The sequence below is a fragment of the Panulirus ornatus genome, chromosome 44, assembly GCF_036320965.1.
Source record: "Panulirus ornatus isolate Po-2019 chromosome 44, ASM3632096v1, whole genome shotgun sequence".
NCBI lineage: Eukaryota > Metazoa > Arthropoda > Malacostraca > Decapoda > Palinuridae > Panulirus > Panulirus ornatus.
This window is the reverse complement of record NC_092267.1, coordinates 11965624-11992500: the sequence shown is the minus strand read 5'-3', so window position 1 is coordinate 11992500 and position 26877 is coordinate 11965624. Positions and strand designations below refer to the sequence as shown.

The 26877-nt window shown below is 42.4% G+C and overlaps 1 protein-coding gene across 2 annotated transcripts; it reads right to left on the bottom strand.

Annotated features, from left to right (window-relative positions):
* Positions 1-2969: 2969 nt before the first annotated feature.
* On the bottom strand, positions 2970-25569 carry LOC139762748 (uncharacterized). Of its 2 annotated transcripts, none has more exons than XM_071687840.1 (11): positions 25490-25569; positions 24096-24170; positions 23546-23717; positions 21015-21209; positions 15786-15900; positions 14077-14146; positions 13347-13470; positions 12495-12621; positions 9617-9745; positions 9110-9261; positions 2970-4353 (listed from the first exon to the last, which is right to left on the bottom strand). In XM_071687840.1, exons 2-11 carry the CDS (start codon positions 24160-24162, stop codon positions 4185-4187), a joined length of 1320 nt encoding a protein of 439 aa, XP_071543941.1. In that variant the 5' UTR covers positions 24163-24170; positions 25490-25569; the 3' UTR covers positions 2970-4184. The 2 variants fall into 2 exon arrangements, with proteins under 2 accessions (XP_071543941.1, XP_071543942.1); XM_071687841.1 differs by having other exon boundaries at positions 25502-25567.
* Between the last annotated feature and the right edge of the window lie 1308 nt (positions 25570-26877).

Genomic DNA, 26877 nt, shown 5'->3' with positions numbered 1-26877 from the left:
TTTGGATGTTAATGTGCTGAGAGGTGCAACTAGGGATGTTTGATCATTATCTTGTGGAGGCTAAGGTGAAGATTTGTATGGGTTTTCAGAAAAGAAGAGTGAATGTTGGGGTGAAGAGGGTGGTGAGAGTAAGTGAGCTTGGGAAGGAGACCTGTGTGAGGAAGTACCAGGAGAGACTGAGTACAGAATGGAAAAAGGTGAGAACAATGGAAGTAAGGGGAGTGGGGGAGGAATGGGATGTATTTAGGGAATCAGTGATGGATTGCGCAAAAGATGCTTGTGGCATGAGAAGAGTGAGAGGTGGGTTGATTAGAAAGGGTAGTGAGTGGTGGGATGAAGAAGTAAGAGTATTAGTGAAAGAGAAGAGAGAGGCATTTGGACGATTTTTGCAGGGAAAAAATGCAATTGAGTGGGAGATGTATAAAAGAAAGAGACAGGAGGTCAAGAGAAAGGTGAAAGAGGTGAAAAAAAGGGCAAATGAGAGTTGGGGTGAGAGAGTATCATTAAATTTTAGGGAGAATAAAAAGATGTTCTGGAAGGAGGTAAATAAAGTGCGTAAGACAAGGGAACAAATGGGAACTTCAGTGAAGGGCGCAAATGGGGAGGTGATAACAAGTAGTGGTGATGTGAGAAGGAGATGGAGTGAGTATTTTGAAGGTTTGTTGAATGTGTTTGACGATAGAGTGGCAGATATAGGGTGTTTTGGTCGAGGTGGTGTGCAAAGTGAGAGGGTTAGGGAAAATGATTTGGTAAACAGAGAAGAGGTAGTGAAAGCTTTGCGGAAGATGAAAGGCGGCAAGGCAGCAGGTTTGGATGGTATTGCAGTGGAATTTATTAAAAAAGGGGGTGACTGTATTGTTGACTGGTTGGTAAGGTTATTTAATGTATGTATGACTCATGGTGAGGTGCCTGAGGATTGGCGGAATGCGTGCATAGTGCCATTGTACAAAGGCAAAGGGGATAAGAGTGAGTGCTCAAATTACAGAGGTATAAGTTTGTTGAGTATTCCTGGTAAATTATATGGGATGGTATTGATTGAGAGGGTGAAGGCATGTACAGAGCTTCAGATTGGGGAAGAGCAGTGTGGTTTCAGAAGTGGTAGAGGATGTGTGGATCAGGTGTTTGCTTTGAAGAATGTATGTGAGAAATACTTAGAAAAGCAAATGGATTTGTATGTAGCATTTATGGATCTGGAGAAGGCATATGATAGAGTTGATAGAGATGCTCTGTGGAAGGTATTAAGAATATATGGTGTGGGAGGCAAGTTGTTAGAAGCAGTGAAAAGTTTTTATCGAGGATGTAAGGCATGTGTACGTGTAGGAAGAGAGGAAAGTGATTGGTTCTCAGTGAATGTAGGTTTGCGGCAGGGGTGTGTGATGTCTCCATGGTTGTTTAATTTGTTTATGGATGGGGTTGTTAGGGAGGTAAATGCAAGAGTTTTGGAAAGAGGGGCAAGTATGAAGTCTGTTGGGGATGAGAGAGCTTGGGAAGTGAGTCAGTTGTTGTTCGCTGATGATACAGCGCTGGTGGCTGATTCATGTGAGAAACTGCAGAAGCTGGTGACTGAGTTTGGTAAAGTGTGTGGAAGAAGAAAGTTAAGAGTAAATGTGAATAAGAGCAAGGTTATTAGGTACAGTAGGGTTGAGGGTCAAGTCAATTGGGAGGTGAGTTTGAATGGAGAAAAACTGGAGGAAGTGAAGTGTTTTAGATATCTGGGAGTGGATTTGGCAGCGGATGGAACCATGGAAGCGGAAGTGGATCATAGGGTGGGGGAGGGGGCGAAAATTCTGGGGGCCTTGAAGAATGTGTGGAAGTCGAGAACATTGTCTCGGAAAGCAAAAATGGGTATGTTTGAAGGAATAGTGGTTCCAACAATGTTGTATGGTTGCGAGGCGTGGGCTATGGATAGAGTTGTGCGCAGGAGGATGGATGTGCTGGAAATGAGATGTTTGAGGACAATGTGTGGTGTGAGGTGGTTTGATCGAGTGAGTAACGTAAGGGTAAGAGAGATGTGTGGAAATAAAAAGAGCGTGGTTGAGAGAGCAGAAGAGGGTGTTTTGAAGTGGTTTGGGCACATGGAGAGAATGAGTGAGGAAAGATTGACCAAGAGGATATATGTGTCGGAGGTGGAGGGAACGAGGAGAAGAGGGAGACCAAATTGGAGGTGGAAAGATGGAGTGAAAAAGATTTTGTGTGATCGGGGCCTGAACATGCAGTAGGGTGAAAGGAGGGCAAGGAATAGAGTGAATTGGAGCGATGTGGTATACCGGGGTTGACGTGCTGTCAGTGGATTGAATCAGGGCATGTGAAGCGTCTGGGGTAAACCATGGAAAGCTGTGTAGGTATGTATATTTGCGTGTGTGGACGTATGTATATACATGTGTATGGGGGGGGGGGGTTGGGCCATTTCTTTCGTCTGTTTCCTTGCGCTACCTCGCAAACGCGGGAGACAGCGACAAAGTATAATAAAAAATAAAAATATAAAATATATATATATATATATATATATATATATATATATATATATATATATATATATATATATATATATAATATATATATATATATATATATATATATATATATATATATATATATATATATATATATATATATATGTGTGTGTGTGTGTGTGTGTATTCGCCATTTCCCGTGTTAGCAAGATTTCCTGCCCTCTGTTCCTATCCCTTTTAGTTGTTGTGTACGACATGCAGGGTTTATGTGAGAAGTGTTCTTTCTCCCCATCCCAGGGATAATATACTGAAGTAAATGAAGGAAGGAAATATTTTGCATATCGTATTGAACTCGACAGCATATTCACAATTATTTGTCATCTTTCCTATGTTCTCAAATTTTCGTATCATTATTCTGTCATGGAGTCTAATGTTCATATTCATTTTCATCGAATTATTCATTTCACTAAGACATTTCACCTTCAAGAAGGCATCTCTATGAATGATACCAAATACTCCACACTGAATATGCTATAATCAAAATGTACATACGTTACATGTTTGTGAGTAATTATAATATGTATGTTCAGTAACTTGTACAAAGTTCTACACTCCAGAACTAGATGACCGTATGCCAGGTCATACATTTCACATATTTCCCATGCATACATTATACAGTCTCACACACTACAGTAATCACAACCCAATCCAGCAAAACTTAGATACCACAAAAAAAAAAAAAAAATATGAACTACATCTCATCCCACAAGTTTGTTGATATAAAACAAACAGACCAGCTCAGAGAGAACCATTAACAACAGAAGTAGCAGAATAAATCAATACTAAACAAATACCTTTACTAACCAAATCATTAAATGACATTCCACAAGTTGGCATTCCCTCTTCAGCACCAAGCCTACAGCAGCGAACTCTGGTGCTCATTACATATTGATAACTAATAATCTAGGCACATCTTAATGTAAGCTACTGAACCATGTTTCATTCAGGATCAGAGAATGGAGCATTGTTGATATATAAAGTGGAGAACAAAAAGGTTTCAAGAATGGTTTTGACCATATTTGTTAATGAAACAACCAGTTTGTATGTTGGGTATCCTATGTATGTCAGATGTTGGGCTTTGCATTTGGTCTTTGCATTGATGATATGCAATATAAGTTTGTCACCAAACCTAACGAGAATTCTTTTAAGGTTAATTGTGATATTGTGGGTGTTCTCTTCATGTGTGAAAGATTAGTCGATCATAATGGTTAGGTTTAGTTTTTGTATTTTAATAAAGCTTTTATTTTATATTGTGGAAAATGATATAATTTTGCTCGTTACTGATATTTAATTGGCAAATCTTGAGTATAAATGTATAATGAACAACATACCATCCATTCTCACTGCAAAGAACCAATGCATGAGATAGAATTATACTAGCTCATTAATTTGATTAACCTTAGATGTTTCGTTAGACCGCTAACGTGAAAGTGTAGTTTTGCATATCTTGCAGACTGGTAAAGTTACTAAGGGTTGCATATCTTGCTCTTCTCATAATGATAAAGAATACTCAAGAGGTTTGGTGGGATATGATGAGCAACTGAATGTCATGTTAGTATGAAGTAGGTTAGACCAGTAGATATAGCTTTCTCTTGAAGCAGGGTCACCAGTCGCTTTCCTTTGGCTCCTGCCGTGGTCTTACAGTGCTGTGCTTAGGTCCTGCTGGGGCTACTATTGCATTGGCCAGGGGTTCTCATTGAGGACTTGTTGGATTATTTGTTTAATTATGGTCTCAATGATGTTAGCCACAGACTCTCTCACCATGTTGGCTACTGCCTCTGTTAGTGGACCCACAACATAGTCTAGCAGACCCAGACCGTCGATCTTCACATCAATCTTTCTGTAAACCAAGTGAACAGAGAGTAAGTTATTATTGTAGGTGAACAAGATCATAAACCAAGTGAACAGAGAGTAAGTTATTATTGTAGGTGAACAAGATCATAAATCAAGTGAACAGAGAGTAAGTTATTATTGTAGGTGAACAAGATCATAAACCAAGTGAACAGAGAGTAAGTTATTATTGTAGGTGAACACGATCATAAATCAAGTGAACAGAGAGTAAGTTATTATTGTAGGTGAACACGATCATAAAACAAGTGAACAGAGAGTAAGGTATTATTGTAGGTGAACAAGATCATAAACCAAGTGAACAGAGAGTAAGTTATTGTAGGTGAACAAGATCATAAACCAAGTGAACAGAGAGTAAGTTATTATTGTAGGTGAACAAGATCATAAACCAAGTGAACAGAGAGTAAGTTATTATTGTAGGTGAACAAGATCATAAACCAAGTGAACAGAGAGTAGGTTATTATTGTAGGTGAACAAGATCATAAACCAAGTGAACAGAGAGTAAGTTATTATTGTAGGTGAACAAGATCATAAACCAAGTGAACAGAGAGTAAGTTATTATTGTAGGTGAACAAGATCATAAACCAAGTGAACAGAGAGTAAGTTGTTATTGTAGGTGAACAAGATCATAAATCAAGTGAACAGAGAGTAAGTTATTATTGTAGGTGAACAAGATCATAAATCAAGTGAACAGAGAGTGTTATTATTGTAGGTGAACAAGATCATAAATCAAGTGAACAGAGAGTAAGTTATTATTGTAGGTGAACACGATCATAAACCAAGTGAACAGATAGTAAGTTATTATTGTAGGTGAACAAGATCATAAATCAAGTGAACAGAGAGTAAGTTATTATTGTAGGTGAACACGATCATAAACCAAGTGAACAGAGAGTAAGTTATTATTGTAGGTGAACAAGATCATAAATCAAGTGAACAGAGAGTAAGTTATTATTGTAGATGAACAAGATCATAAACCAAGTGAACAGAGAGTAAGTTATTATTGTAGGTGAACAAGATCATAAATCAAGTGAACAGAGAGTAAGTTATTATTGTAGGTGAACACGATCATAAACCAAGTGAACAGAGAGTAAGTTATTATTGTAGGTGAACAATATCATAAACCAAGTGAACAGAGAGTAAGTTATTATTGTAGGTGAAAACGATCATAAACCAAGTGAACAGAGAGTAAGGTATTATTGTAGGTGAACAAGATCATAAACCAAGTGAACAGAGAGTAAGTTATTATTGTAGGTGAACAAGATCATAAATCAAGTGAACAGAGAGTAAGTTATGGTTGTAGGTGAACAAGATCATAAACCAAGTGAACAGAGAGTAAGTCATTATTGTAGGTGAACAAGATCATAAACCAAGTGAACAGAGAGTAAGTTATTATTGTAGGTGAACAAGATCATAAATCAAATGAAAATTAATTGTGAGTGAACAAGATCATAGAACGCCATTTAACAAGGTTAAGTGTTGTCAGTCAGTCAGAGAGTGTGGCTTAACGGTATCATTATGTTCATGTTGGGTAGCATGGCAGACTTTAAGTAGGTAATTGTAGATATGTGATGTGTGTCATTACGTTTGTATGACACATCACATCTAAGTATACACTGTATGCATATATGTCAGTGTATGAGAAACAGTACACAGTATTATTGCCTGGATCACTTTATCTCAAGTTAGTTATTAATAGTAAAGTTGTGCTCACCCTTCCCTGGCAACAGCCATACCATCCTTCCCTTCCAACAGCCATACCATCCTCCTCTTCCAACAGCCATACCATCCTCCTCTTCCAACAGCCATACCATCCTCCCCTTCCAAGCCATACTATCCTCCCCTTCCAACAGCCATATCATCCTCCCCTACCATGAGCCATTATCATCCTCCCCCGAGGAGCAGGTGCCTTAGAAACCATATTGATTAAGGAGGAACATGCACTGTAGAAGCAACAGGAGGAACATGCACTGTAGAAGCAACAGGAGGAACATGCACTGTAGAAGCAACAGGAGGAACATGCACTGTAGAAGCAACAGGAGGAACATGCACTGTAGAAGCAACAGGAGGAACATGCACTGTAGAAGCAACAGGAGGAACATGCACTGTAGAAGCAACAGGAGGAACATGCACTGTAGAAGCAACAGGAGGAACATGCACTGTAGAAGCAACAGGAGGAACATGCACTGTAGAAGCAACAGGAGGAACATGCACTGTAGAAGCAACAGGAGGAACATGCACTGTAGAAGCAACAGGAGGAACATGCACTGTAGAAGCAACAGGAGTAACATTCGCTGTAGAAGCAACAGGAGGAACATGCACTGTAGAAGCCACAGGAGGAACATGCACTGTAGAAGCAACAGGAGTAACATTCGCTGTAGAAGCAACAGGAGGAACATGCACTGTAGAAGCAACAGGAGGAACATGCACTGTAGAAGCAACAGGAGGAACATGCACTGTAGAAGCAACAGGAGGAACATGCACTGTAGAAGCAACAGGAGGAACATGCACCGTAGAAGCAACAGGAGGAACATGCACTGTAGAAGCAACAGGAGGAACATGCACTGTAGAAGCAACAGGAGGAACATGCACTGTAGAAGCAACAGGAGGAACATGCACTGTAGAAGCAACAGGAGGAACATTCACTGTTGAAGCAACAGGAGGAACATGCACTGTAGAAGCAACAGGAGGAACATGCACTGTAGAAGCAACAGGAGGAACATGCACTGTAGAAGCAACAGGAGGAACATTCACTGTTGAAGCAACAGGAGGAACATGCACTGTAGAAGCAACGGGAGGAACATGCACTGTAGAAGCAACAGGAGGAACATGCACTGTAGAAGCAACAGGAGGAACATGCACTGTAGAAGCAACAGGAGGAACATTCACTGTAGAAGCAACGGGAGGAACATGCACTGTAGAAGCAACAGGAGGAACATTCACTGTTGAAGCAACAGGAGGAACATTCACTGTTGAAGCAACAGGGGGAACATTCACTGTAGAAGCAACAGGAGGAACAACCACTGTAGAGGCAACAGTTGGAACATCCACTATTGAGGTAACAGGAGGAACATTCACTGTAGAAGCAACAGGAGGAACAACCACTGTAGAGGCAACAGTTGGAACATCCACTATTGAGGTAACAGGAGGAAGGTCAACTGTAGAAGCTGTAGCGAGTTTTGTAACGGCCATTTTAGAATTAAGAGGAGGAATAACTATTTTAGAAGCTGTGATAAGTACTGTAATGACGACTGTAGAAGCAACAGGAGGAACAAACATTTGATAAGCTATAGTGATTACTGCGGTGACCACTGTAGAAGCACTGGCAACAGCTGGAACGTTCACTGTAGAAGTAAAAGGAAGAACCAAAGTAGAAGCTGTGGCAACTACTGTAATAACTACTGTAGGAGCTGAGGCGACTACTATAACGATCACTGTATGAGTAATAAGGAAAACACCCACTGTAGAAGCTGAAGCGACTACTATAACAACCACTGTAGAAGTAACAAAAGAGAACAACCCCTGGAGAAGCTGTAGCGACTACTTTAGAACGAGGAAAAAACTGTAGAATCTATGGCGACAACTGTAAGGGGGACTTGTGTAGTGACCACAGTAGAACAACTGGTCAACGAAGGAAGTAAGAGCTGCTGCAGACCACTGCACGAACTAGATGTATGTACAATATGTGAAGAAGTAATGACTGTACCTGTAGCTGCTACACAACTTGGTACAGAAAGTTACCGTTGTTTTAGAAAATAATTACTTCGTGTGAAGCAGTGGCTGGCACTTCTGCTCTTGCAGGAGTAATAACTTTAGTAACAAATATTAAATAAGCAACACATAGTAAACAATATCATATACATATATAGTAGGAGAAATCCACTGAGGTACAAGGATCACGGAGGCAGGAACTGTAATTTTGGCCCACCACTGAAATGATAAATGCTGTAGATGCAGAAGTACCATTAAATACTGCAGTCGCTGGGTACAGTATTCATTATTAGCAGCTTTAGCAACAGAACACAGGAAAAATGATGAAAATGACCAGTGTGCAAACATCCACTGTAAGTACTGAAACAGTAGTAGAAATAGTTGCTAAAGCTAACGTAAAACTCGGTAACTACTACATAATACAATTTTACAGCAGTCATTACAACATGATGAAGATTCATAAACGACTCGTATAACAGCAACAAGTACTGCTACAGGAATCAGTACAAGAGCAGTATCATGTACCTAAGCAGCTGGTTGTACAGAGCAGTAACAACTGCTTTACCAGCAGATTAGTTTCGGTATCAACAGCTATAACAAACAACCTAGAAGTAATATCAACTGCTGTACAAACAAGCCTTCAGTAATAACTGCAATAGCAGTTAATGGAAATTCACTCGACCACCAATTGATTGTCATACTATCAGTATCAGCAATTTTAGTAAACACTAATGAATTGAAAGATATTTTGAAACATTAACCCTGCTGTCATATCCCTTTGACGATAGAGCGTTTTTACTAGTAGTTAATGTAGCAATGACTGGATGAAGTAGTTACTTTAACAGCTGTAGTGATTAGTGTCCATAGTTGTTAAATTAGGCAAAACTTGAAGTGATGACCCCCAGTAGTTGTGGCATGTACGGTATTCGTAAAGGTTATCACAGTAGCAGGTACTGTATGTCCATCGTCATCCCCTGCCGCAGTTGTGGCTGCAGCCCCTGGGGCAGCTGTCATCATCATGACAAGCAGGAGAAACTAACCCGAATTCACTGATGATGAACTGGTCCAGGTCGACTCTGAAGTTGTAGATGTTTGCTCGTGCCACCATGTAAACGGCCACTCGTCTAATGTTGGTATGGACCACCACGCCATACACTGTTGTGCCCGAGGTCACGTTGGCTACGTAGTGCACCTGTGGCAGTAATATGAGTGTCATTGGTTGACACAGTCACAAACCAGACACAGGATCCTGTGTCAAATAGAGTCCCCCCCCCCTCTACCTGTAATGATGGCTGGTATTATGTTCACACATCATCATCATCACCACATGGAAAGTATCGTCGTGTATTGGTTGGTCTTTGGTGACGCAAAGTGTAGACAAAGGGGCTCACCAAGATCAATTTACCTTGCAAGTGCATTCACAGATTGCATGTACTAGTACTATAAGTGAATCTAGGATGCTGATCTTACCTAATTTCTAATGCTTCAGTGGTCAGTCAGACAACAGGCTTCACCCGGACTAGACCCTTCCTCGTACCCTCACTTACCGCCAGGTCATCGACTGCCATGTTCGCGTACAGGAAGACCCAATCGGCCACCTTGTCGAAGGTAGAGGTACCAGACCGTTTGAGTGAGGAGAGGCCTGTCAGCTGGCCGTCGTATAACTCCGCCTGGCCCTGTGGCAGGCAAGTCATGTAGTTATTTCAAGAAATCATTTCAGAATATTTGGATGGAACAATATTTGTACTGATAACTGCTAGTACTTCAAATTTTGACATAACAGATTTTTTGCACATTATTTTACATCGGGGGTAACCCTTACATCCACTCTACTCCAGTAAACGCTGTGGTAGGTTATCTTCAAAATCAACAACCCTCGTGATACAACCAGTACAACCCTGGTAATACAACCAGTGTTGTGATAATGTCATGGTAACGTTATAGGTTCCCTCATATTTCACATAATGGAATGACCCAGAGTATGTTATCCCAACATTACAAAGGTTCAGTCTTCTGGGCGACAGGACTTGTCTCCTCACACAAAGAAAACTGTTGTTATTGGTGACGTTGTGAACTAAAGGGGCAGGACATTGTTAACTGGGTTATGGCAACAACATTATTGATAGTTTGTTGAGGAAAAGGACATCATGCCATACTGATATTATTAATGGATGACCCAGTGAATATGAAGTGGTCAAGGTAAACCGTGGGAAGGTCTATGAGGCATGGTTGTATTACAGTGCATTGTACATGTAGGATGATGTGGTGAGCAAATGATGTAGTTCATGTTCCTGGTGAGAGACCGCTAATAGACGTGTGTACATAATATATATATATATATATAAATATATATATATATATATATATATATATATATATATATATATATATATATATATATATATATATATATATATATATATATATATGTTATCCCTGGGGATAGGGGATTAAGAATACTTCCCACGTATTCCCTGCGTGTCGTAGAAGGCGACTAAAAGGTGAGGGAGCGGGGTGCTGGAAATCCTCCCCTCTCGTTTTTTTTTTTTTTTTTTTAATTTTCCAAAAGAAGGAACAGAGGGGGCCGGGTGAGGATATTCCAAAAAAGGCCCAGTCCTCTGTTCTTAACGCTACCTCGCCAACGCGGGAAATGGCGAATAGTTTAAAAAAAAAAGAAATATATATATATATATATATATATATATATATATATATATATATATATATATATATATATGAAAGGCGTGGAAGGAATAGAGTGAACTGGGACGATGTGGTGTACCGGGGTCGACGTGCTGTCAATGGATCGAACCGGGGCATGTGAAGCGCCTGGATGTGGAAAGGGAGTTGTGGTTTCGATGCATTATACTTGACAGCTAGAAACTGAGTGTGAACGAATGTGGCCTTTGTTGTCTTTTCCTAGCGCTACCTCGCGCACATGCGGGAGGAGGGGGTTTTCATTTCATGTGTGGCGGGTTGACAACGGGAATTGATAAAGGCAGACAGTGTGAATTATGTACATGTGTATATATGTATATGTCTGTGTGTGTATATGTATGTATATGTTGAGATGTATAGGTATGTATATGTGCGTGTGTGGACGTGTATGTATATACATGTGTATGTGGGTGGGTTGGGTCATTCTTTTGTCTGTTTCCTTGCGCTACCTCGCTAACGCGGGAAACAGTGACAAAGTATAATAGAATATATATATATATATATATATATATATATATATATATATATATATATATATATATATATATATATATATATATATATATATATTATATATATTTTCCAATTCGCCATTTCCCGTGTTAGCAAGGTAGCGTTAAGAACAGAGGACTGAGCCTTTGAGGGAAATCCTCACTTGGCCTCCTTCTCTGTTCCTTCTTTTGGAAAATGAAAAATGAATGGGAGGATTTCCAGCCTCCCGCTCTCTCCCCTTTTAGTCGCCTTCTACGACACGCATATATATATATATATATATATATATATATATATATATATATATATATATATATATATATATATATATACATATATATATGGGTTACTTAAATGCGAGAGTCAATGTAGCATTTGTGGGTATAACTCTGGTAGATGGGGTATAATGAGTAAGGTGAATAGAAATTGAACAGTTTGTGGAGTTGTGCGCTCAAAACTATCTGATGACAAGAAATACCTTGTTTATGTTAAGGGACACAGTTAAATGAGTTGGAAAATTTAGGGACATATGTAAATGAGTAGGAAATGTGGTCAGAGGGCATTATTGGATTACGTACTGTGATGGCGTGCAAAAGAGAGACGCTTGGATGTGCAAGTATTGAGACTAACAATTGGTTGGATGCCTGACCTTGAGCTGGTGGAGGCAAGGCAAGGGATGTTGTGAGAAGAGGGAGATGAAAGTAAGAGTTTGATAGACGTGTATGAAGTAGTAACAAAAGAGATTATGTGTAGGATGGCAAAAGAAGAAACGAAGCAAGAGAAGTGGGTGAGGAATGGGAGGTATTTAGAAGTGTTGGCATTTGGGAGGTTCCCCAGCAAGAAGGGTCGTGAGTGATGGGATGTGGAAGTCAAATTGTTAGTGTAAGATATAAGAAAGATGCATGGGCAATACTTACTGGGGAGGAATGTATACATTTGTCAAAATATAACTGAGAACTTATGTTCCTGTTACTATAAGGTAGGGAATTGCATACAGGTTAGGTACAGTGCACGTGTTTTGGATTGCATACAGGTTAGGTACAGTGCACGTGTTTTGGATTGCATTACACAGTATTATGGGCGGGACTGCACACGTGTTCAGCTAGTGTAGGGCTGCTACACATATTCCTCGAGATTACTGATACAGACATACCACCGTCATCATTAATGAGTAGGAAGAATAACAATTCTGCAAGAGTGGAACAACGACATTACCAGTGCAAAGTCGAGTGTGATGTATGGGAGAGCTGCAGGGTCTAGACCCACATCTATGATGGCCTCTGCCACCTGCTTCATCACCAGGTCCATGTACACGTTAGCGTTACCTAGTTGCATGGCGCGCCTGTGGATGGTACCACGGGATCACTGAGGTCAAGAGTATGAAAGATTGTTTAATATCTAACTTTATAAGAAACAAAAGTCAGGTCTTCAGAAAACCAAGAAATTAGATGCAGGAAAATATATAAGTCTCCCTTGTTAAGCTTTACGTAGTAGTGTCAGCACAGTTTAGAAGTAAGACAACTACAATATGTTGTACATGTTATGTCATCACCACACACTTTCCTACCGTTTTCAAACAGAAATCTAGAATTCATGAAAAATTCCCAAATTTTACATTAACCATTTACTTTGCCTCCTGGATATGTAAACCAATTACAATTGCATAGTATATGGCATCATGGGCGACCTTATAGACCCCAGCACAACGGTTCAGGTTTAGAGAAAGTAAGTGTCAGATCTCGAATGTTGAAGTCATGACTAATTAGGAGTTGCGTAATGACAGGAAGTATATGGTGGCTGACCCTAGGAACGGTAATCAACTCTGTTGGGTGTTAGGAGGCAGTTGTTAACCCTGGGAGGTAGTAGCTATCCCTGAGAGAGTGCTGAGAGGGAGTAGCTAATCATGAGTGGGTGCTGGGAGGCAGTAGCTAACCGTGAGTGGGTGCTGGGAGGCAGTACCCCCAGGAAGGGTTTTTGTTCTCTGGAAATTTTGATTATCACGACATGAAGGTGAGAGTTAACACACTTGGATATCAATAGAGAGAGGTTGACCCACATGGGACTTACCGTGTCTCCAGCGTTATGATATCAGAGATGGAGATGTTCTTAAGAATATCGTTGATGCCATCTTGAAGGGCTTGGGTCAGGATTGGTTCTATGTTGTTCCAGATGGCGAAGAACATAGGTGGTGCTGGTCAGGGAAACACATTGGATCAGTCGTATGTATGTATGTGAACACGTCTTCAGATGTTTTCTCGCCAGGATTGTCCAGACTGCTTCATAACATTCCAATAACAAAATTTGGAGGTCTGATCTAAATCATAAAAAGTTAGTCTTTCTAAATTCTCCGTTTTTGTGATTTGTTTACCTGTATCTAAGCAGCAGATCTGTTTGAGGGAACAGATATATGGAGACATTTATACCTATTTAGTTTATTCCTTTGTCAGCCAAATATTTTCTTTTCTGTTAAAAGATAAGCTGTTTTACTGATTTTCTATGTATCTGATGTCAGCACAAATAATTAGTTTATAATCTCGTGTTATTGGTTTACACGAGCAACAGATGATAGCAGCCAGCTGGGTCTACCAGCCATCTCTCTTACCACCTGATCTTAAGTAAAATACCACAACAGATTTGTCTTTGGTCAGGGGACCAGCTGCCAGGAACCACCACTCACACTAGGGATGGTCCCTGGCACTGATGGTCAGGGGCCCAGCTGCCACGGACCACCATTCACACTAGGGATAGTCCCTGGCACTAATGGTCAAGGGACCAGCTGCCAAGGAGCACCACTTACCGATGTCGCTGACGACGCTGTTGACGAGGTCAGACATGTCACCGCAGCCCAGGATGCACTCCATCTCCAGCTGTATCCACAGAACAACAGCAGTGCGTTAGTGTCAACACTCCACCATAGACCTACCTCCCTCCCTCTGCTACCCAGGTGCCACAAACAAATGTTACCACTGTTCATAGTCTCCTTCTTAACCACCTATTATACCTATCCACAATAACCTTCCACGACCACTACAAACTATAGCCACTGCCAGTATGGAAACCTTCATCCTCCTGACAGAGCCACTTGCAAAAAGATGTCGGTCAGCAGCAGATGTCGCTGAGGTACTCTAGTTATGTAAGAAATGGTCAGATTAGGTCGTGCACGAGGTCAGCCGAGGTCAAGGCAGGTTGGTCACAAGCTTACGTCATATGTTGAAGACGAGGTAAGTCTGGAAGCGAGATCAGCTGCAGCAGAGGTGGCCGTGCTGATGATGGCAATATGCCAACCTCGTCTAACCCCATGAACAAGAAGGTATGATACTTAAGTGTGATGACCTGGTCTTGGACCTGACCCTGAAAGGTCAGGTCCAAGGCCAGGTCAAGGTACCAAAAGGCTAAACCGTCATGCTCAGCAAGTCGTGACGCAGTCGTCAAGGATCATATACTAGACCACAAAGGTAGACACCATACTCGTCTCCTACAGTTCTAGCTATTCTCAGAACTGAGGAAGTGGTGGTCCACTATTATCACAACGGCTGTCTCAAAGGTTGAAGACAAATGGCATAAGTATGTACTTAGGGAGTAGGTCATCACGAGACTATGTGTTTTTGTATTACCAGCAGCGGTGCCATAAGTTCTCTGGGAATGTTGTTGTATGTTCAGCATCTGAGAACGGTCACCATCACCACCATGTTGGTCGGGGGAGACGCTTCTTGCAAGCTGGGTATTTCGTCGGTTAAGGGTTTGTTGAACATCACTGTACTACAGTATACTTAATAATACTACATAATTCCTATGCAATCTCTGAAAATACAACGAGGTATATCTTAAAGTGCTTTGAATTTTATTTTCATTTCTTAGCTAAGATTTTTTAACATTATGTTTGCTTTGGTGGCACGGGCTAGCGAATACCCTCATCAAAGTCATATCATTAACTCTTTATGTACCCTAATCTATTCCAGGTCACCAGTTTATGGACCAGTCCTTACGGGAAGATGAACAGCTGGGTCGACTGTAAAGCAAATGCCACTACAAGGATTCGAACCTTTGGACACTCGACCTCGAGTGATCAGCGATTGCGTCACAGTCAACACTACACCACGGAAGCTCACCAGTCTGCTAATGAAACTAAGAAAGGAGCTTTGTTGACTGTGTTCAGTGGTAGTACTTTAAACATTTTCATCATAGGAACTTTTTTTCATAAGAACTTTTGACGTGAGATAAAGAATATCTGCCTTCCGTCTTGCATGTATTTCTCATCCCTTCCCGAACGTCCGTAAGTTTTCTTGTCATACTTACTGGACATTTCCTTCAGTCACAACTGTTTCTAAAGATGCGAGAAGCTGACGACTGCCTCTCCTGTGTAAACACCACTTCATGCAATATTCTACACGTCTCATGTTGATACTGTTACTGGAGCATGGATCTGTGCTACTGGCATTGGAGCATGGATCTCTGCTACAAAGTCAAGATGTTGACACAAAGAACCATAGGGAAGAAGACACTTACTTCCAGGTCGTTGAAGTAGATACCTAGCTGTAGGTCCTTCATGGCGGCGTGGTCCGTGAAGGGGTTGTAGGTCATCTTTGCCCCGCCCGTGATGACGACGTCGTACACGTCCAGCCTGCAGGTAGACAAGATTAGTAACTTGCTCACGGGTGGAGTCCAAGGGAGGAGTCTAGGTATGCAGCAGTTCTCTGGCATGAACAAAGGCGAGGCGAGGACGACTCATGACCCAACTGGAGTGCTGGACAAGATGGCTGCAGCAGGTAAAGGTTCATGCGAGAGTGAGAAGGTAGGTGCGGATGGCCCAGGTGAATTAGGTGAGGTGAGGATTCCCCAGGTGAAGTATGGGAGTTGAGTGTGCCCAGGTTAAGTATGGAGGTACAAGTGGCCCAGGTTTGAGCAGACAGGAATTGGTAAGAGGAGTTGTGTGAAGAAAATATGCGAGTTTGAGCAGGGTTATGGTGTGGTGTAAGGATTAGACGGCATGGCTAGCGCGGTAGTTCCGTTCTAATAAGAGAGAAAATAGTTAACAGCTTACTACCTAATGGGTTGCTTCAAAGATAGGAGAAAAGATATTTCTGAACTGTAGTATGGGAAGGGAACAATACACTATGACTTGAGACCTCCCCAACAATCTTCGTCAAATATAAACGAATCAGATTACATCATCGTGAGCCACACAAAGGTCTTTTAATTAAAAGTTCTGAAGGAAAATAATTATTTAGGTTGAAACTACTCCTCTTTACAATACTTAACTTTCACTTTATTACAAAGAATTATGAAAATCATTTTTTCTCCGATTTGATATGAGAAATATACATAATCAAAGAAAACATAACTATCATGGGTAACCATAATGTAATTGACTCCATCATAGAATATGGAAGAATGCAGAAATAGACAAAAGATAGCCATTTGATGAATTATATTTTTGTTTAACACCATATCCCTCTTTATCACACCATGGCCCTACCTGTATCAAATTATGACCCTACCTTAACATGGCCCTCCCTGTATCACACCATGACCTTACCTATATCATGGCCCTACCTGTATCATACCATGGCCCTACCTGTATCACACAATGGCCTACCTATACAACACCATGACCCTACTTTTATTATACCATGGCCCGCCCTTTATCACCACGGCACTACTTATATCAAACTATGGGCCTTGTGTATCACACCATGGCTCTATAGCAAACTATGGCTCTTGTATCACCATGGCTCTATAACAAACTATGGCCCTTGTATCACACCATGGCTCTATAACAAACTATGGCCCTTATATCACACCATGGCTCTATAACAAACTATGGCCCTTGTATCACACCATGGCTCTAAAACTATGGCCCTTGTATCACACCATGGCCCTACCTTTATCACACTATGACCCTACTTGTATCACTCAATGGCCATCCCTGTATCACACCATGGCCCTACCTGTATCACATCATGGCCCTACTTTTATCACTCCATGGCCTGACATGTATCATACCATATCCCTACCTGTAGTTACCATGGCCCCTATCTATCAAATCATGGCCTAACCTGTATCACATGACTCTACCTGCATCACATCATGACCCTACCTGTATCATACCATGGCCTTACCTGTATCACACCATGGCTCAACCTGTCACACCATATCCCTATCTGTATCACATCATGGTCCTACTTGTACCGCACCATGGCCCTACCTATATCACACCATGGCCCTATCTGTATCACACAATGGCCCTTGTATCATAACATGGTCGTACCTGTATCCCTCCATGGCCCTTTTTGTATCACACCATGGCCCTCCCTGTACCACACCATGGCCGTACCTTTATGAATCCATGACAACAATTATAGCTTACCATGACCGTACCTGTATCATACCATGGCCCTAACTCTATCACACTATGACCCTACATGTATCACATCATGGCCTTAACTGTGTCACACAATGCCCTTACCTGCATCGCACTATGGTTGTACCTTTATCACACCATGGCCCTACCTGTATCATACCATAACCTACTTGTATTACATCATGGCCCTGCTTGTATCCCACCATGGCCCTACCTGTATCACACCATGGACCTACCTTAATCACCATAAACCTACTTGCATCACATCATGGCCCAGCCTGAATCACACCATAGCCTTACCTGTATCATACCATAACCTACTTGCATCACACCATGGCCCTGCTTGTATCACACCATGGTCCTACCTGTATCACACCATAAACCTACTTGTATCACATCATGGCCCAACCTGTATCACACTATAAACCTACTTGCATCATCATGGTCCAACCTGTATAATTCCATAGCCCTACCTGTATCACACCATGACCTTACCTGCATCACATTATGACTCTCTCTGTATACCATGGCCCTAACTGTATCACTCCATGACCTTACCTGTACCACACCATTGCTCTACCAGTATCACACCATAGCTCTACCTGTATCACAACATGGCCCTACGTTTATCACACCATGGCCCTTGTATCATACCATGGTCCTACCTGTATCCTTCCATTGCCCTAATTGTATTACACCATGGCCATACCTGTACTGCACCGCTCGACTTGTATCACCACTGCTCTTCTTGTATCACACCATGGCCCTACTTGTATCAATCACGGCCCTAATTGTATCGCAGTATGGCCCTACCTGTATCACACCATGGCCTTACTTGTATTATACATAGTCCTTCATGTAGCTCTCCATGGCTCTACCTGTATCACACCATGATCCTACCTGTATCACACCATGACCCTACCTGTATCACACCATGACCCTACCTGTATCACTCGATGATGCAACCTGTATCACACCATGGCCCTACCTGTATCACACCATGGTCCCATCTTTATCATACGATGGTCCTATCTGTATCACCATGGCCCTGCCTGTATCACACCATGGCCCTACTTCTATCACACAATGGCTTTTGTATCACAGCGTGGCCCTACATGTATCACACCATGGCCCTTTCTGTATCAAACCATGGCCCTACTTGTTTCTCACCATGGCCCTTCTCGTTTCATACCATGGTCCTACCTGTATCCCTCCATGACCCTATCACATCATGGCCTTACCTGTATCGCACCATGGCCCTACTTTTGTCACCATGGCCTTTTTACCACAACACGGCCCTACCTGTATAACACCATAGCCGTACCCATATCAAACAAGGGCCCTAATTGTACTGCAGTATGGCCTACCCTGTATCATACGTGTCTTTACTTGTATTACACCATATAAACCAAGGCCCTACATGTAGCACACCATGGCCCTACCTGTATCACACCATGGCCCTACCTGTATCACCATGGTCCTACCTGTATCACACCATGGCCCTGCCTGTATCACACTATAACCCTACCTGTATCACACCATGGTCCTACATGTATTACACCATGGCCTTACCTGTACCACACCATGGCCCTACCTCTATCAAACCATGGTCGTACATGTATCACACAATGGCCCTGCCTGTATCACACTATAACCCTACCTGTATCACACCATGGTCCTACCTGTATCACACCATGGCCCTACCTGTACCACACCATGGTCCTACCTGTATCACACTATGGCCCTGCCTGTATCACACTATAGCCCTACCTGTATCACACCATGGTCCTACATGTATCACACCATGGCCGTACCTGTATCACACCATGGCCCTACCTGTATCACACCATGGCCCTGCCTGTATCACACTATAACCCTACCTGTATCACACCATGGTCCTACATGTATGACACATGGCCCTACCTGTACCACACCATGGCCCTACCTGTATCACACCATGGTCCTAGATGTATCACACCATGGTCCTAGATGTATCACACCATGGCTCTACCTGTACCACACCATGACCCTACCTGTATCACACCATGGTCCTACATGTATCACACCATGGCCCTACCTGTATCACACCATGGTCCTACATGTATCACACCATGGTCCTACCTGTAAAACACCATGGCCCTACCTGTATCACATCATGGTCCTACAGGTACTACACCATGGTCCTACATGTATCACACCATGGTCCTACCTGTATCACATCATGGCCTTACCTGTATCACACCATGGTCGTACATGTATCACACCATGGCTCTACCTGTACCACACCATGACCCTACCTGTATCACACCATGGTCCTACATGTATCACACCATGGCCCTACCTGTATCACACCATGGTCCTACATGTATCACACCATGGTCCTACCTGTATCACACCATGGTCCTACAGGTACTACACCATGGTCCTACATGTATCACTCCATGGTCCTACCTGTACCACACCATGGCCCTACCTGTATCACACCATGGTCCTACATGTATCACCATGGCCCTACCTGTATCACACCATGGTCCTACATGTATCACACCATGGTCCTACCTGTACCACACCATGGCCCTACTTGTATCACACCATGGCCCTACAGGTATTACACAATGGTCCTACATGTATTACACCATGGCCCTACCTGTACCACACCATGGCCCTACCTGTATCACACCATTGTCCTACATGTATCACACCATGGTCCTACCTGTACCACACCATGGCCCTACCTGTATCACACCATGGTCCTACAGGTATTACACCATGGTCCTACATGTATTACACCATGGCCCTACCTGTACCACACCATGGCCCTACCTGTATCACACCATGGTCCTACAGGTACTACACCATGGTCCTACATGTATCACACCATGGTCCTACCTGTACCACACCATGGCCCTACCTGTATCACACCATGGTCCTACATGTATCACACCATGGCCCTACCTGTATCACACCATGGTCCTACATGCATCACACCATGGCCCTACCTGTATCACACCATGGTCCTACATGTATCACACCATGGTCCTACATGTATCACACCATGGTCCTACCTGTACCACACCATGGCCCTACCTGTATCACACCATGGCCTTACCTGTATCACACCATGGCCCTACCTGTATCACACCATGGTCCTACATGCATCACACCATGGCCCTACCTGTATCACACCATGGTCCTACATGTATCACACCATGGCCCTACCTGTATCACACCATGGTCCTACATGCATCACATTATGGCCCTACCTGTATCACACCATGGTCCTACATGTATCACACCATGGCCTTACCTGTATCACACCATGGTCCTACATGTATCACACCATGGTCCTACCTGTATCACACCTTGGCCCATACCTGAAGTCACCATTGCCAAAGACGGGGAAGAGAGAGAAAGCAATGCCGTCGACGTTGTAGAAACCTTCTGCGTGGAAGTTGTGGAGACGAAGGTCGATAGCAAACTTCTGTGCGATGCCTAAGGTCATGTTGACCTGGCAGATGATGTACTCAGACAGCTTCATGACCTTCGTGTCATTCACACTCCCGTCTAACCTGCGGAAGGATCGGAAGACCTGCTTACAAACCACCACCCCAGACTGTAAAGGGAAAGGAGAAGCAATTTTGTCAGCAATCAATATTATTCATGTTCACAGGCACTGCCATGGAGTAAGCATGGTGTCTGTCGTCTGTAGGACTCTACATTTTCATGGTTTTACGACAAAGCACAAATTATTTGACAAGAAACTCAGCTTCGTCATCGCGAGAGATGATCCTGATAGGTGTATTCTGATGGTGTGTGTGTGTGCACAGGTTTGTCTTATATATATATATATATATATATATATATATATATATATATATATATATATATTTATATATATATATATATATATATTATAATTTGTCGCTGTCTACCGCGTTAGCGAGTTAACGCAAGGAAACAGACGAAAGAATGGCTCAACCCACCCACATACACATATATATGTCCACACACACATATACATACCTATACATTTCAACGTAGACATACATATATATACACAGACGTAAACATATATACACATGTACATATTCATACTTGCTGCCTTCCTCCATTTTGTCGGCACCCCGACACACATGAAGTGGCACCCCCTCCCCCCGCGCGTGCGCGAGGTTTCGCTGGGAAAAGACAACAAAGACCACGTTCGTTCACACTCAGTCTCTAGCTGTCAAGTATAATGCACCTAAACCACAGCTCCCTATCCACATCCAGGCCCCACAAAACTTTCCATGGTTTACCCCAGACGCTTCACATTCCCTGGTTTAATCCATTGACAGCACCTCGACCCCGGTATACCACATCGTTCCAATTCATTCTATTCCTTGCACACCTTCCACCATCCTGTATGTTCAGGCCCCGATCATTAAGAATCTTTTTCACTCCATCTTTCTACCTCCACTTTGGTACTTCTCGTTCCCTCCACTTCTGACACATATATCCTCTCTGTCAATCTTTCCTCACTCATTCTCTCCATGTGACCAAACCATTTCAAAACACCTTCTTCTGCTCTCTCAACCACACTCTTTTTATTACCACACATCTCTCTTACCCTATTATTACTTACTCTATCAAATCACCTCACACCACATATTGTCCTCAAACATTTCATTTCCAACACATCCACCGTCTGCCGTACTAATTTATAGCCCACGCCTCGCATCCATCATACATTACTGGGACTACTATACATTCATCCATGTCCCTCTCGTATAAAGTTCTCTATCTTATTCCTCACATTCTTCAATGCTCCTACAACCTTCGCCTCCTCACCCACCCTATGACACCTCCGCTTCCATGGTTCCATTCGTTGCCATGTTTGCTCCCCAAGTTTCTAGAACATATTTCATACAATACGAAATTCAGAGGAAAGTCAGAGAACGTACAAGAGGAAGAGGCCAAATGTCGTGACTGTAAATCAAGACGTGTACAAAGGGCGCACCCCTGCTTCTCTGAAGGACAAACGCTGCCTGTGTCTGCAGCTCAAGTGGTCTTGTGAACTTCCAGAGAGTTTGCAAGCTAAGAAATTTACATAAATGAAGTAAGCTTTATGATAAGAATAATAATGCTAACAAGACCTAGATGTGAATTACCGTCCAAGACGCCACAAGCCCAGGAATTCGGCAACTTAAACTCGGATGGATCATGTCTTTATAAAACGATCAATTTATATGAAGTGAAACAGATAATTGTACAAGGTACAACAGTCGGACCGTAGCCATCCACTAACTCCAAGAAGAACAAATATGTACCGAAACCCCTTCCCTCACTACTCCCAAACATGCGACCTGTGAGAGGATCTCGTACTGACACAGTAAAAAATCTCCCCGTTTCATGAAACAGTACAGTGTACAGTAAGAATAACTGTCGACATTGCCTCAAGTATAAAGAAAAATATATCTAGAATATTATTCATGAGATAACAGATCCAGTTTACAGAAGACATTACCAGTTTTGGTCCCCGTGCTTCAGGAAAAGGAATATAATGACAAAATGTGTACCTAACTGATGGTTTCAAGTGAGTTACTGGGAAAGGTTGCAAACAGCCAGTCTATAATAGTAGAAGAGAGGAGGAAGAATGAAGACATGAGTACAATGTTCAATTACGATAATGATTTGTTTCTTTAACATGAAAGAAATCCGTGAACTAGCTAATGCGGGAAATGGCGATATATATATATATATATATATATATATATATATATATATATATATATATATCAAAAGCACCCAGTAACTGGAACCAGCATGAGAAAATTTACATTTCTTGCGCGTTAGTGAATAAGCTTTGGGGTATCAAGAATGAAAAGTTATGTTGGCATAATGATGGCCAGATGAGTCAGGAACTTACTTGATGGCACTGGTGTCCACGTGGAAGCTAGTGTGTCCTAGTGGACCCAGGGGATCGAGGGGTGGGATGCCCAGGTCGGGTATGCCATGCACCAGGATGGGTCGTACATTCTCCAGTACACCTGCGATTATACCAGCCAGTTGATTGTTCCCAGGCGGGTTAGAACATCCATCTGAAACACTTTTAGGCGTCAGACCTCCTATAAGGCTGTTATGGCATATCCTTATACTCACTCCTCTCTCCCAGACTTGTATTTACCTCCCTTACCATACCATTCATAAACAAATTAACCGTGGTAACATCACACAAACCATCCGCAGACCAACCCTGACCCGGAACCATTCACTCTCCTCTCTGTGGGAGGGGGTACTCACCAAGCAGCTGAGGTACAGCGGTACCTGTGGGAGTGGGTACTCACCAAGCAGCTGAGGTACAGCGGTACCTGTGGGAGTGGGTACTCACCAAGCAGCTGAGGTACAGCGGTACCTGTGGGAGTGGGTACTCACCAAGCAGCTGAGGTACAGCGGTACCTGTGGGAGTGGGTACTCACCAAGCAGCTGAGCAAAGTTACATCCAGACAGCGTCAAGAGGAGCAGCAAGGTTGTTATGGGCCCCATGACTGATCCTGAGGAAAGATAGTGTTAATGGGGACTAGTATTGGGGAGAACCAGTCAAGTGTTAGTGGGAACTGGTACTGGGGAGATGGAGGTGTTAATGGGAACTGGTTCTGGGGAGACGGAGGTGTTAATGGAAACTGGTACTGGGGAGACGGAGGTGTTAATGGGAACTGGTACTGGGGGGACGGAGGTGTTAATGGGAACTGGTACTGGGGAGACGGTGTTAATGGGAACTTGTACTGGGGAGATGGAGGTGTTAATGGGAACTGGTACTGGGGAGATGGATGTTGATAAGGAATGGTGCTAGGGATAACTAGGTTTTATAAGGCAGTTCTACTTGCACTAGGTGTTCGTGGATACCAGTCATATAATGTGAGGGAAGAGAATAATAATAATGATAGTAATAATAATTAATAATAATAATGATAATGATAATAGATGTAAACATCGATACTGTTAGTGTGTGTGTGTGTGGAAAATATTTCGTCCTGCCTAGCTTAGTAGAGATGAGGGTGTACTGAAGAATAATTTCGTGAACACAGTGAGGGTAATGTAGATAACCCAGCTCTGAAACCAAGCAGTTTAGTAAGATGAGGGTATAGTGAAGATGATGGTGTTAGTGAAGAATGGTATAGTGAACACACAATGATTCAAGCTACGTTAAAGCCTGACCACAGGCAGGCCTTGGAACCTAGCAAGTAAAGGTGAGGGTATTGTGAAGATAAGATTTGATGTAGGTATGGGGTTCTGAAAGTAAAGCTGTAGTGAAGATGTGTGTAATGAAAATGAATCTGTAGTAAGCATAAGGGTGTAGTGATAGTGAGTGATGAATGAGGGTGTGGTTAAAATTACTGTGTAGTGAAGATGAGGGTTTAAGGAAGATGTTAAATGAAGCTGAGGGTGATGTAATATGCCTTTTTCACTTGACCCTCAGAATGTTTCAAATCAGGTTCAAGGAAATGTGCAGAATAAGCTAGTAGTGATGATAACGATAACAGTAATGATAGCATGCATTGAATACCCACGGAAAAATTCAAAAGAAACTTAGACTCATGGTTGAAGACATTCCTTGATGAACACAGGAGTAGCAACGGCGGAGAAAAACAACACAATTCAGTAAGTAAGACATACGCTAAGCCTACCATTATGGCAAAACATAGTCATAGGTAGGTAGGTAGGCAGCAGGCAAGGAGGCAGGAAGGAAGGTAGGTAGGTAGTTTGGTATGTATGTATGTATGTAGGTAGGTAGGTAGTTAAGTAGTGTTAATCATGTTGTTGTGTCCCCCCCTGACCACTAGCTGTGGTCACCCTGGCAGTGGACCCTCACCTGTGTACACACCGGTCCTCAAGGAGAGTGTAGCAGTAATGAGTCTCCCAGCAGCTGTGTACGCCACCCTCCACCCAAGCACTGTCAACCCAGTTTTATCTCCAGCCAATCTCCTGGTTGAACTCCTCCCACTAATGTTAAGGAGGAATTTATCTTCATCCGTCTTACACGACCACTCTCTCACAACACTCTCAATCTGTTCTTCACTTCCATTACTTCATGCTGTAGCAACACAATCTTACACGACCACTCTCTCACAACACTCTCAATCTGTTCTTCACTTCCATTACTTCATGCTGTAGCAACACAATCTTACACGACCACTCTCTCACAACACTCTCAATCTGTTCTTCACTTCCATTACTTCATGCTGTAGCAACACAATCTTACACGACCACTCTCTCACAACACTCTCAATCTGGTCTTCACTTCCATTACTTCATGCTGTAGCAACACAATCTTACACGACCACTCTCTCACAACACTCTCAATCTGGTCTTCACTTCCATTACTTCATGCTGTAGCAACACAATCTCGTACCTCCTCCCCTGGTGGTGGGGTAGTGTTGGTGGTGGTGATGGAGTGGTAGTGGTGGTGGGTCGGAGTGGGTGAGGTAGTGGCGCCTACAATGACGTCAGTATTAGTGGGTATGATGGTGGTGACAGATGTGATGGAGATAGTTACTGGAAATTGTGATGAGAGAGAGAGAGAGAGAGAGAGAGAGAGAGAGAGAGAGAGAGAGAGAGAGAGAGAGAGAGAGAGAGATTTCTCGCCTCCCCATCACGCATACTGAAGTTACAGAGGTTACAAAATAATGCTCTACGATTCGTCACAAACGAACAACATTCCTACAATGACAACAAACACGAACGATAAAAGATTACACCAGTCGGAGAAGCGGCAGAAAAAGTATGTCACACATCTGAAGACAACGATGGTACAAACAATAGACAAATCCAAGATGTAAACGACATTACCAACATGGAACATCCTTGCTTCCTTCGGAGCCTCAAAGCACTCAGGGAGGTCCTGTAATCCATCGATATACACAATGAATAATGTTTAGCTTGACTTTGTGAATCTCCTTCAGAATAACAAGATACAACGCTAATACAGAGTTTAGTTTGCACCAAAAACACTCTTCCAAATAATGACCCACATGCATCAAAAACTGGTACTACACATCTGGACACACTTCAGTCTTCTCGTTCAATTCAAAATATCTTTTCCTCTGTCTCACTTCTTCCTTTCCTCCAAACAACCGAAGTGAGGAAAAAAATCTACTGGAATTACTTGTTGAAGGCTGTAAGAACTTGCTAATTTGTAGTTAAATGTGCTTTTAATGTGTGTAATTACTTATTTGTCCTGTATGGGAAGGGAGTCTTGCA

Bases quoted from the DNA above. Each gene is read 5' to 3' on its own strand.
- LOC139762748 (XM_071687840.1), bottom strand. From the start codon at position 24,162: ATGGGGCCCATAACAACCTTGCTGCTCCTCTTGACGCTGTCTGGATGT. The intron at 9,746-12,494 runs GTAATGTCGTTG...TGCCTGCCACAG, and splicing joins TCACACTCGACTTTGCACTG to GGCCAGGCGGAGTTATACGA. The intron at 4,354-9,109 runs GTTAGTTTCTCC...CTTGGTTTACAG, and splicing joins TTCATCATCAGTGAATTCGG to AAAGATTGATGTGAAGATCG.